The sequence below is a fragment of the Argiope bruennichi genome, chromosome 4 (assembly GCF_947563725.1).
Source record: "Argiope bruennichi chromosome 4, qqArgBrue1.1, whole genome shotgun sequence".
Lineage (NCBI taxonomy): Eukaryota > Metazoa > Arthropoda > Arachnida > Araneae > Araneidae > Argiope > Argiope bruennichi.
In genome coordinates, this window is record NC_079154.1 from 140,192,515 (window position 1) to 140,206,039 (window position 13,525).

A 13,525-nucleotide genomic window follows, 5' to 3' on the forward strand; every position below is an offset into this window, starting at 1 on the left:
TCGTTTTAGATAATAAATCCATATTTTATTAAATAAGGCATCTTTCAAAGAAATATCTAAATTGCCTTGATGTATAAGGGATGTTAAACATTAGATAAGATTCCAAAGTTTCAGCAGTTTTATACGTCATCAGTGAGCTCAATGGCAGCTAACTTGTACAAAAAATAAATGAACCATAGTATTGCCATAAACTGCATTAAAGTTTATAATCAAAATTTCAAAATAAACAAGAAAAAAAATTATATCCTATTTTTTTTTAAATCAAAACGAGTAGGAAATATAAGAGACAAAACGGGAGAAGAAGAGAAGACTCCAAAAAGAGGACAAAGCGGGTAGTGAACCAACCTGTTAACTAATTTACCAATTTAAAAAAAAACTGACAGACAGGGAAGAGATTAGAATGGATGATTGCAATTGTGTCTTGTCTTTTACCTCTATACTCTTAGCAAAAAATTAAAAGAAATGCCACAAAAGCTGTTGATTTTTCTTCTTCTCGAAATTGTTAAACTTCCTCTGATCGATCCGCTTGACAATTTTACTGAACCATGCTATTTTTCATGACGGGGAAAAAAAGATACTAACGATTTATTAGTTTGTTTCATTTCTGATTATAATGCATCTATGGGAGTTTTCTTTTAGTTTATTTAGCCTTAAAAATTAAAAACCAGTTTGGGCCATTTTGATTAATTAGTAGTAAATGAAATATCTTATTACAACTGTTAACACACTGAAGGACAAAAACAGCAATTTCTGTATCAATGAAATACCGTCATGTAGCACAACCAACAATTAATGTCTTTTTAACAGCATACTAATACTTTTTAAAGAAATATTTTAACTATTATTAGTTAGAAAATTTAATGTGAAAAGAACAATTATGTTTAAAACTGTCCGATACATGTTGGACTTTGATGAAAGGAAACACTTAGCAATAAAGTGGAATGAAAAGGATAACATCTTAATAAATGTGAGCATTTTGAAACTTGAAATATTTTTAAAACGAACCGAAACAACTTAAATTCAAATAATGCAAGGCGAAAAAGCAAATGTTTTCATTTTAAATTGTAAAAGGTTTAGTAACGTTTGTTCTGAATACAAAACATCATTTTCTTATCTCTTTTTATTTACTTTGATTATTTTATTTAAACATGTCGGATGTCAAAATAATAGCATGTTTCACATAAAAGTAGCAGTGTGTCATGGTAAAGCGGGTACCAAATATCCCTGCAGAAACAGAAAAAAAAGTTTAAAAAAATAGAGAGGTAGACGGAACAAGATTTTGGGCAACAAATGTTATAAAAGGTTTTGTGTAAGCGGTACAGCACATGAAGGTCGAACTTAATAGATTCTGAACTCAAGTGTAAAGTAAGTTATTTCCTAGAATGGGTTTTTAATTGAGTAAAAATATGATAAAAAGCAATAATGGTATACAATCTGTAAAAATATTCACAAAGTTAATTTTTAAAGTGAATTCAAATACTTAGTACACATCACTTCAACTTTTGAGAATAAAAAAAATCAATTTAAAAATCAAAAGTCTTAAAAATTGGAGAAAAAAAATTAATGCTCATTAATATCTCTAATTGGACATTTTAAAGTTTGTTATATCCATTGAATATTGAATAGAAACCAACAGTTTATCGATATTTAGTTGGATATTTTTTAATTTTTAAAAAATATCCAATAAATTTTTAAAAGCTAAAAACTTATCATAATATCTTCATTCGCTGATTTTGCTCATTTTCACAATAAATGCAAACTCTATCTGGTGAATTCATTTTAGTGATAGAATATGTGACTTGTCTTAAACCCATTTATATTCAATTCCACTTTTATGAAGCTCATTTGGCTCGGCGGCTGAGTGATTGAAGAATTTTGTTTCGGAATCACATTTCCATGCAAAATCTGCTGCGTATTTGGAGAATGGTGGGCTGCACGAAAACGCCGAGTGAAGAGTCATCGTCATTATCCTCTCTGGTCTTAAAACACTCATCACAGTTGAAAGAATTTATGCGCAATTGCCAAAGTGTAGTTCAAAACCGAATGTTTGTATAACAAAACGAGTAAAAACAATACAGATTTGAATTCGAATTTGTTCGAACTCGTGTTTTTATTTAATACAAAAAATGTATGAGTACATGAAAAATTGAGCATTTTTCAGAGGCAGTGCAGATAAAGAACTACACAAAAACATTAAAACAAAGTGTAAAAATATTTTTAAAAGTTGGTCCACATACCATTTGGTAATTTTCTTTAAAAAATCTTCCAATAAAATTCTATACTATCCGAGGATAATTATTTCGTCGTAAATGTGCCTTTCTATTTAAATGGAAATTTTTGAACTGCGTGTTTTTTAACGATTGAAACTTGAGAACATTCAATTCTTAAATATATTTTTCCATTGAAAAAAATAATGTGGTATTTTTAGCTGACATCAAAGGACTCCTGAATTGCCTAAGGTCAAATGAAGGGCATTTACAAGAAATGAGAGATGAATCACATCTATCTGTCGAATATTCTGAACGAACATGTCATTTTCAGTTTAGATAAATATTTTGAAAGAAAAACTCAACATTTGGATTTTAAAAAGAACTTCAAAGCATTTAATTAATTTACATAGATTTTCTAGTATAAATCAAAAGTAGTAAATAGAGTTTTGACTGTCTTATATATTCTTATTTTCATATAATTTAGATTTTTTTATGAGTGAATTAATATGCACGATGGAAAATGTCACATTAATCGAAGCATAAACATTAAGCTCTTTTAGGATTCTAATTAAAACAGATAAATACATTTAATATTACATCTACATTTTACATTTACATTACATCTACATTTTACATTTACATTACATCTACATTTTTCTAAAACGGATAAATAATATTCACATAATTGTATCGAGATGACCAAAAATAAGAAATCAAGAACATATTTTCGACACGTTTAAGATATTTGCAGTTGGGAGATATGCATCAGGTGTGTGTGGATTTTGAAATGCAGAACAAGATAATAACCTCAACAACTGAATGTTGCAAAATCAATGTTAGTGTAAAATTCTTGGCTCAAGCTTCTAGAGAAATTCATAACATGACGTAAGAACTAGAAAGATTATGGAGATTCTGATTATACAACCGCCAAGTTTTAATTATAAGGATTTTAGAAAATGGGAAAATAAATGCCGCTAAGAAATAAAAAATGGGGGAATAGATGTATTATAGGTGTAATAGGGCTCCGTATTAACAACATTCTATCGGTGTCATATAATAGTTCATTTATAGTCGGGATACATATGTGTTTACAAATTTAAGTGATGAAGAAGTGTAAAAGATGCTTTTAACTCTCATAAAGAAAATGTCAATTCAATTGATTCACACAATTTATGAGATCTAAGAGAAAAACAAATTAATTGCCATATGATTATATATATCATCATAATTTTTTGAACTAAATAGAGGGAGAGACATAATGTAGGAAAGAAAGAAAAATTAAACAGGAAGTAATATCTGTTGAAAATGACATTTCTAGAGCTTATAATAGTGTCTGTTAGATAAAATCATATGCATTTGTAAAATTGACGTTTATATTTCTTGTGATAATAAATGTTAGTATTTCTTATCATTACTATGCAACTTATAACTCGCAATCCACATATATTCAGACTAATTATTATATTGTTATACTATATACTTGGGAAGAGTTCCCCTGTCATTAATCTATGGAATTACTTTAAGTCATTTCTTTTTCCATGTTCTGAATAGCACACAACTGTTATCTGGCGGTCCTCGGTCATAGCTTTCCCTCTACCGTTCCTCGGATATGGAAGATTTTTATTAAGCCACTTTGCACTCTCTTAATAGGACAAAGGAAGCTTTTACCATAACAAATTGCCCACAAAAACAATACATACAACGTTCACATAAACAAGTCCACAAATGCAATTACTTTCTCATTCCACCATCCGAACTTCTGCACTTCAAGATCTTTTTACCTGATTCGGGGAATTTGGACAGCCTCTGCATCAGAGACGGCAAGAATCTGTCTGGGATGGTGGGATCCGAGCTACCAGCGAACCCCATGTCCTGCAGGAATTCCTCGGCGTCGAAGAGGGAGGTGTCCAGCGAGTACTCGCTGTCCTGGCTGAGGGACTTGAGCAGAGTCAGCTTGCGATTGTCAGTGGCGTACTTAAAGAAGAAAGGATCGTAATTCTGCGTGTATCTGAATCGACCTTCGGGATAAGGCTGGCTTCTGGGGGGAGGAGAACTGGCAGATTCTGAAGGAGGAGGTTTCGTTTGGTCGTCCGAATTGGTGTCCAGATCGCACATACCAGAGTCCGGGCTAGTTGAGATCGAGTTTTCTTTTTCATTGTGATCGGTTCGTGTAGCACCTTCTTCCATAGAAATAGACGAACCAGAAGCAAGTTCTGAAAAAAAATAAAATTAAACTCAGTTTAATTAAGTTCATTTTAAAGAAAAGAATCTCTTAATCACCTGTGGTAGAAAGATGTGCCACAGAAGTCGAGGTACTGTTATCACAAATTCCCCGACGACGTGTTACACACATCAGCAAGCAATTATCACAGATGATGTTGGCGACCCATCGACAGAGATTGTTTGCCTGAACACAGTTTACAGGACTTCAATTTTGGGTAGAAAATTAATTCAATTATAAGATATAAATCTTTTTCCGATTTCTATAAGGTATCGGATACTCTGTGCGGCCTAGTTGCGAGTTACAATGGACTACTTTGACATAACTTTATCATATGAAGCATCGCCCTTTATAGAATAAAAATAGCCACACTATTACACCAGAAACAGTTTTTCATAGTTAATTGTATGACGATTTTTCATATGATTAACTATGTAGTTTTCTTTTATCTCAAACTAGAAGATTTTCTGTTTTGGAAAGGGGTTTTATAGATTCAACTAGGAATTTATGCAACACTTTAAATATCTATGAGTTCCACATAATTTATACATCGGATTATAATATCTGAGAATGATTTAATTTTGACCCATTTGATAAAAAGGATTATTCGATCATCCACATTAAAAGACTGATAACAACTAAATAAAAATAGCCTAAATGCTTATAATATATTACAGCTCAGTATTTTAGATATGAGAAAAAGAATATTACACTGAGTGCATGAGTTTTGATGAGTAGGTGCAATAAAAAATAATCATTTCGAAACGAAGATAACGAATGTGTGCACTCAGAATTCGGAATCTAACTAAGCGGATGCTTCTTTATATTTCTAAACATTAGAAATATAAAGAGAAGAGGAGAAATTTTGTATTATTAAAATTTTTTTTAAGTGAACTATGCTTTTTGGTAATTATTAAGCTGTAATAAATATTAACGAAATATTGTGATAGAGAGCTTCAACATAAAACGAAATCTCTAGTTTCTAACTGTACCAGAGGTGACTTTACTGCAACAACAAGCAACAGTAAGCAAGGATTCGATTTTAGAATTAGCGGGCTATGCCTTCATGATAACTCCAGAGGTGGACCATATCATTTGCTCATCGTGGATTTCGTCACTTGAAGAAAATTGAAAAAGGACGCTTTTTTAGGAAGTGTGTAAAATGATGTTCCGTGAAGCAGCGATTAATTTGTATAACGAAACTTAACTTCTGGTCATTAATTGCTTTATTAGTAGGAAAATTTTAAAAAAATGCAATATTTTTTAAGTAGTTGCAATATAATGAAATAAAAAACAAATGATAGGTAAATAAATTTAAAATCTAGAATTTTGTGGGTTTCGAATCGATCATAAAATCATATCGTAGTTAGAAATGTTAGTAAATAAATGCTGACTCCATCTCGGAATTAGCACATTCAAGCCGATGAACACAATCAATCACCTCTGCTTCTTGGACACGCTTTTGCAATGCAAAACCGAGCATCCATTCAGCTTTCTACAATAAAGTGGAATTTCAAAGACTGACAGCAGCACTTAAGCAGTGTTTAACAGTCGTTTCAAAGACTGACCAGTGGTCAAAATTTGTATGGGAGCGTGTTTGGGTACGAAATTAATTTCATAGTTTTATCAGGTTGTCTAATAATAAGATATAAAAGAAAGCAATCTAGAATTAAAACCTTTTCATCGTTTTTTTTATAATTAACTATATGCATTGTTTTTTAGTTTATTCTTATTAATCTATACTTATAATAAAGCTCAATGTGTGTGTGTGTGTGTGTGTGTGTGTGTGTGTGTGTGTGTGTGTGTGTGTGTTGGCGCTCTACAGGCCAGACCGTTTGACATACAGCTACCAAATTTGGTACATGTATACCTTGGAGGTTGGGAATGTGCACCTGGGGTTCCTTTTTTCGAATTTTTAATTAGAATTTTAATTATTAATTAAAAACTAACTTTCCCGCCAAAAAAATCTTCCATTTTCCCCACCGCCAAACGAGAAAGGCTTCAGTTTTTTTTTCTCCCAACAGTAATGAGGCTAGGGTTAAAATTTTTCGGCGGATTATTTCAATCGATTCTGTTTATTTTCTTAATGTTTGATGCATTTAAAATTAAACATTATTAATGAATCGATCTTTCAGATTCATTCTGAAGTACTTTTGAATTAAAATAAAACAGAATAAAGGAAATTAAAAATTTCTAATCCGCATAGCGTTACCCCAACTGGCGTAGAAAAAATCACGTATTTGCGTTACGTACCCGGCGAAGAAAATTCACGCATGCGCATTCTGTTCTGATTGTTGCCATGACAACCGTTATCAATGGATGATTTAAATTATTTTTGGGTTAGTTGCATGCTTTTGTAAGTAAACTGTATTTATGTTAGTTATATATTTTTTGTATATGCTTATAGTTTTAAGTACATCGTTTTTTAAGTAGTTTTTTTAAAACCTGTTTTCAACCGTTTATTTTAAACGATTCGTTTTATTTTCTTAGTGTTTGATGCATTTAAATTTAAACATTGTTAATTAATCGATCTGCTCATAATGAATCTAAGAAAATTTTGTTGACCAACTCTTGAGATATTACATAAATTAAAAAAGATATTCTTTAGTGCCCATAAAGTATAAACGCTGAGTAACTCTATTTTCAGTAATCAGATTATAAAAAAAATGCTTTGTTTCAGTAAAAAATATTATTATATTAATTGAAGATTAATTCTTTCCACTTTAATTTAAAGCATAAATTCTACGGGTGCTAACAGAAAATGAGAGAGATACATATTACGTTATGACTGAAAGCCTTTATAATATTATAAATGAATTATATGATAATCAAAATTTGAAGTTTTAAAATATTTTGATAAAGAAGCTATTAAAGTAGAAATTGCATAAAATATTTAATTATTAAAATTTTAACGAACATTAAGATTGGCGAACCGGCTGGTCGCCAAAGGCGGCTAGTATTATATATTTGCTAGCATTCCTTTCTTTCCTTCAAGTGACGCCCAATAAAAATAAATCAATTTTGAAATCAAAATTGAGTTGCGAATTAAAGTTTTTTTCTGTCTGTGTCAAAAATAAGTTCAGAAAGGAATTAATTTTAGAATCGGTCTCTAAAACTATTTCACTTAAGAGGTGTTTTTTTTTTTTTTTTTCCAAAATAAGAATCAACTTATTTGCATTAGTATTTTGAATGGGAATATCATCGTAAGGGGAGTCTTAAAATTTAACAATCACGAGCCCATTTTAATCAGGAATATTTTATTTTAATTCTGACAGTTATTCTGTATTCCAAAACGTTCGAAGTAAAACAGAAACAACACACAAGATGACGCACGAAATGATTATTTAATAATGAACTTTTAAAGATATCATTCGAATTAAATCAGTTGTACTAATTTTGCAAATCTATAAATTAATTTTTGCAATCAAAGAATGTCCTATCAGTTCACAATGTCACTTTTTTTCCTTCCTTTTTTTAAACCTATTGAAAAAGTGAACTTGATAATAAGAATCTCGGACTCAAATCAATTGTGCACCAAAGATTCACAATTCCTTGGTGCTTGCGAAATATTCTTATGCAAATATCTTTAAGATGATTTGATTCGAAGGCTTGAAAAATAGAGCTCAGGTTCTGGAGTGATTCTTGTCATTTGAGATCTGTTAACAATTAATTCGTATTTAACTGAGCAATTTTCTTTTGTTTCCCCCCCCCCTCCCATATTTGAAATTTCTTCCACTCTCAACTGAGTACTTAACTGACTTACGTTTGTAAGCCTTGTGGTATGGTTGTTGGCACATAAGGAGTTTATTCCTCTAGACCAGCCCACTCACCCCCAAAAAAATGACCTAATAAATCAGTTATTAATCAGAAATTTATTGAATTTCTTAAATTTATATTTTTAAAAAACAGGAATTAAATGAATTTTGAAAAATTTGCTGATTTAAATAAAAAGACAATAGTTAAGAAATAAACTAAGCAGCCCTTATAAAAGATTTTTTCTAGATTGAATGGAAAAAAAACCTTGATATTAATAAGAATCCTATTAAGTAATGCTTTAAGCACAAGACTATTACTGTAAGTAAATACTGTTAATAAAAATATATTCCGTTTTACCTCCTAGATGACTAGGGTAAATCGAGTTTCTTAAAATAGTATTTTCGACCACAATGGGGGGAGTTTTGAGATAGCGGGGGGCGGGGGAAGGAAAGCATTAAAGATTCTCAAAAATTAGAAAGCAAAACTAACGCATAAGCCTTCCTTTTCTGACATAAAATACTACATTCACATTTTGTTACAACATTGTCAATAAATTTTGTTGCCATAACATTCAACTATTTTCTTCATTTTGCTTACGTATAACTAGAATAAATAACTTTTCATTTGGATTCTTTTAAAGGAAGCAGAGGTTTTCGTTAAAAATAACAAATTATCCAAAGAACTTTCTGACTCAATGCAAGTCACGGTTAGAGGAAAGGTTGCTTTTCCAAGACGTGTGAAAGCGATAAATGTGATTAGTTGCTTGTGTGAATTCGCTCCTTATTAATTTGCTTTATTTAGAAAGAAATCATATGTTCGTTCATTATGCCTCCGTTTTCCCCTTTTCTTTCGTGAATGCATCTTGTCGCTCTGATGACGTACACCGATGCAAAGATAATGACACGTCACGCGTATCAGCAGAGCATCCATTTGACATTTTTTTAATTGCGCCTTTCTTTCTGCCAATTTCAAGGAAGGAATTCGAAAAAACAAGATTAGACAATCTGGATTACTTGCGTAACGCGAGACGTAATTCGGTTTTCTCCAGAAAATAAGATGGCAACTTCACTGAGTGTTTAGACAGCGGTGCGTGTGACGATAGAAGAGCCGCTCGGATCGAAGAATGAGACGGAATGAATTATTTATGTATATTTTCCGGCATCGGCATCCGTGCGCAGAGTCGGAAGATTTCAAGGGCGTCCCGCGTTTGTCCAGTTTGTCTCGAAAGAAAATGACGACGTTTTCGCACCTGAAAAAAGGGAATCATGCACAACTTAAACTTTGGAATAAACTTAAAGAAAAAAAAATGCACCCATTTCTTGGCTGTGCCTGTACAATCTTTAAGAAACCAGAGTACTTTTCCAAATTTTTATTCTAAATTTAATTATTTTAAAAGAGTTGTTTTGCATAAATTTTATAAGATTTTTAACAAGATCTCTGGGGAACTTGACATTCATTATATGATTTTTAATGTTTTTAAAACGACTTGTTCACAAATGTTACCTACTTAATCGTACTTCTTCTTCTTTTTTTTTTACTTAATAATAATTTTTTTAATGCTTGATTACCCATTATTTTAACTTATACATATAGAGATGTTTATGAACAGTCGTGCTTCATTGTATTGTATTTCAACATGTCTTACTTTTGGACCTTTGCTAGATATGGTTTAGAACCTTGTAACTGAGTATTCCTTGCAGTTCCTTTTTTTTTTTTTTATGTATGTTTTAATCTGCTTAATGGCTTGAGTTTCTTGCGTTCTTTGGCTCATGCAGTTTCTAAACGGAGCCACTTCTGAAGATGTTTAATTTTAAAATATAAACATTTCAACGGATTTTTTAAAAAATACTTGCAAGACGATAAATCAAAAGGAGGAATATCTTGACATTTAAGATATTGAAAAGCGAATTTATTTAAAATGACGATTCAATGCCCCCTTTTATTTTTGACATTTATAGTGATTTCACTCAATTAAAAAATAACAGAAAATCATTTGAGATTTTAAGCATATATCCGGGCGACTTTTGTCTTTTTAATTAATTGTTAGCTGAACTTAAATACAAATTTAAATACAAAAAAAAATTCGATGAAAGTATAATTTTAGTAATAAGAATTAATCATTTATTTACGGATAGTATGAACATATAAAAGGTATTGAATTATTTTCAAATCAAAATGGGATTATTCAATAAAATAAGATGACTAAATTAGTTGTGTAATAAAAGTTGAAAAAGGCAAGTTTCTTTCATTAAGTTACAAGTTTTTAAAAAAATATTACGATTCGAAACAAACCAGAAAAGCTCGTTCAATACAAAACTAAAAAAGTCCCAAACCAAAACAGTTCCTACGAATATTAATTTGCCTATTTTATATGAAATCAAATTTGACAAACTTCATTAATACATTGACGTCCGAACTGCAATTTGACAGTTTTCTATTTACCGGCTCCATTTATAATTTAAAGAATTCAATAAATTTATTTTGGAAACAATTCTCCAAAAATTGCTTCATATGCATTATTAACGTAAAGTAGAAGCAATGATAAATAAATTCTCAGATTGAAGTGAAACTTTAAATGATTGAAAAGCATACTGTTCTTTTAAAAAAATCCTTAACCCATGAACTAACGCGCAAGACCCTTTTTAATCATATTCGAGTGAATTTAAGAACCTATTATACGTTTGAAAACTAAAAATAAATTTTTCAAGCTTCACTAAAGGGAATAAGTGCACAGGTAAAATGCACAGCAGATGTTATTTTCTCACCGAAATTTTCCTTTCTTATCTAACCTTTATCTTAAGATCACGGAAGTTATTTTTATAAGTGTGTGTAAGCAACAGAGAAGCATTATTTTTTATAGAGTAGAATGAAAACGGAGCAGTCGAATATCTTTTACATATGTACAATTCATTGGAAGTGAACTCCGATTTTCCATAATTTAGAGAACTGAACGTCTTTCTCGTTATTGTAGTGTAAATAGAATTAAAAAAATCATAAAAAGTTTTAAGTATGATCCTATCAGAATTAATAAATCGCTAAGAATATATTTATTTCACTATCAACAAAACTATATTATAGGCAGAGCTTGTTGAGGGGTTTTTTAAGGACGAAAGCAATAAACAGAAAGTCATTAAAATTGGACTGATTGTTTATTTTATAGTAGTTAGATTCTAAATAACGTAGTTTCCGAATGTTTAGTTTCATTTAAAAAAAATAAACAGAAGTTAATTCCCGTTTGTCAAGATGGCCAAACACCAGAGAGGCTCAAGATCCATTTCAAAAATGCATGGTCTAAAGTGCATATGACATTTTATTGAATGAATATATTTTCAAGCAATTCAAATTTTAGAACTGACCGCATAAAATGAAGGGCCTAATGAATCACATGTTTAAGTTGAACTGTTAAGTACGTGGGACTATTTTGGAATGAGCCTCTTCGATTTGAAACATGATCATATGTTGCCTGGGTCATCAAGACACACAAACATGAGAACGCCTGCAACGTGACGACAGATTAAACATGTACCAGGTCGATATACAAGGAATATCTTCAAGGTCTCGAACCCTATATCTTTCCATCGTTAAGCCGAGACCTTTTTACAAGCTATCACGGCACTAACTTACATGCTGTGTTAAGTATGACGTATTAAGGTCGTCAATATATGGATAATGTATAAAAACATTAACAAAATGCAGCATTTTTTATGAATTATTTGAATTGGCAATGGTAAGGGAGCATACTAAAGCTAACTATGCTTAAAAGCAAGTAACATTGTTACATATTACATACACTCTATGCTACATATTTCCACGAAATGAAAAGGCAGTCATTATCTAACGGAAGCGGCAGAGAAAAATCGGCAGTCGAAAATTAACTCCAAAATACATATTTTCAGACATAAATACTTTTTGAATTTTATCGCTGCATTTTTTTTCCAGAATTGATTTTTGCATTATATAATGTTGTTCTGCAGTGGAATAAAATTGGTTGCCTAATTACTTACTTCTGTAATTACGCAGCCTATTTCCCAGACTCATAACAGCATCCAGTTTAAAACCTGAATGAAGATCAACTAGGCTTTCAATTCTTTTTAATAAAACTTAATTTTTATACGTTGAAAAGTTGTCATTTTATAATATAACACATATTTTCCTACTCTTGATATTTTTTATTAAACGAAAGAAAATGAAATGATTATAAAATTAAATAAGTTGAAATGTTTAGTATAATTTTTATTTAAGGACTCACGTCGGTGCTATTCGATAAACATATCTTATATTGACGTGTGCTTGTCTTCACTTCTTCATATCACTAAATAAAAAACATTAGAGTAAAACAACTTAATAAACGTTAACTCAGCCTCAAAGATAAAGAAAATGCTTCGCATCTAACTGCATCCGTTTATATCTATGGAAAGGCTGGCAAATTCAATTAAAACAGATTTTTATATCGAATTAACGACGATTACGCACATTTGCGATTCAATCACCAAAAAACTAAGTTTCAAAGCTAAGTTTCGTCTAAAAAATTTCAATGAAAGGACATATAAGGAAGCATACTATACCTCAAAAACTAAAGAATGCGTTACTGCAAAAGAGAATCCACCGTAAAGAAAATCTTATCTCGATATTTTTTGCTATATCAAAGTTCACAAGATAAACAACAGCAACTTTAACGTTCCTTTCGCACTTATATGCAAAAGTGACTTTCAGAGCAACTCGGACTTGCAAATGCCACAGCACACTATTCAGAGCGAGGGGTGAGACGTGTTTGCAGAATTCTCCAACACAAGCTGTCTTCTGAATCAACAGAAATCAACTGCGGACGTGCGGGCGAGAAAGAGGAGAGCGTCTTCGTTATCTCTCTGACGATTCGCAAGCTGTGCAAACGATTCGCAAAAACATTCGGATCAGACAATTCAGCTGCACTTCGAAAAACGAGTACCCACAAACCAATTTTCCCATAAAAAAGGGTGCATGTTGCGAATATTAAGCCGTTAAAAGAGTCATAAGATGGAACTATCACGATATTTTCTTAGTCTTGCATCATGAGCCTACAAGGTTAGGAGAAGACAGTCGGAGGCATCTGCAAAAGTGCATATAAAAAAACCCCAAGTTAAAAGTGAAACAGTATTCCTGCATAGTGTAACAGGTGACATAGGATGACCCTGTCATCATTAAAAAAAATTCAAATTATTCAGTAAGTATAGAATTTTCAACGATTCTTAGTAAATATGGGTAAATGCAATTTTTAATTATGAAAAAGATACAGCATGTTTTACAATATTAGAGAATTTGACGCGCATTTCGATCTATGGAAACATACCGAAAGTTGTTG

The 13,525-nt window shown here is 31.2% G+C and overlaps 1 protein-coding gene across 3 annotated transcripts in view; it reads right to left on the reverse strand.

The window, feature by feature from the left end:
* The window catches only part of LOC129966552 (uncharacterized), a 121,081-nt gene that overhangs the window by 58,271 nt on the left and 49,285 nt on the right, over positions 1–13,525 (reverse strand). For 2 of the 3 annotated variants that reach the window (XM_056080998.1, XM_056080996.1), the window contains exon 2: positions 3,992–4,423. In XM_056080998.1, the coding sequence (XP_055936973.1) occupies positions 3,992–4,397 (406 nt within the window). In that variant the 5' untranslated portion in view covers positions 4,398–4,423. Of the gene's footprint in view, positions 1–3,991; positions 4,424–12,752; positions 12,979–13,525 lie in introns of those variants that run through there. The other variant, XM_056080997.1, reaches the window with a different exon arrangement.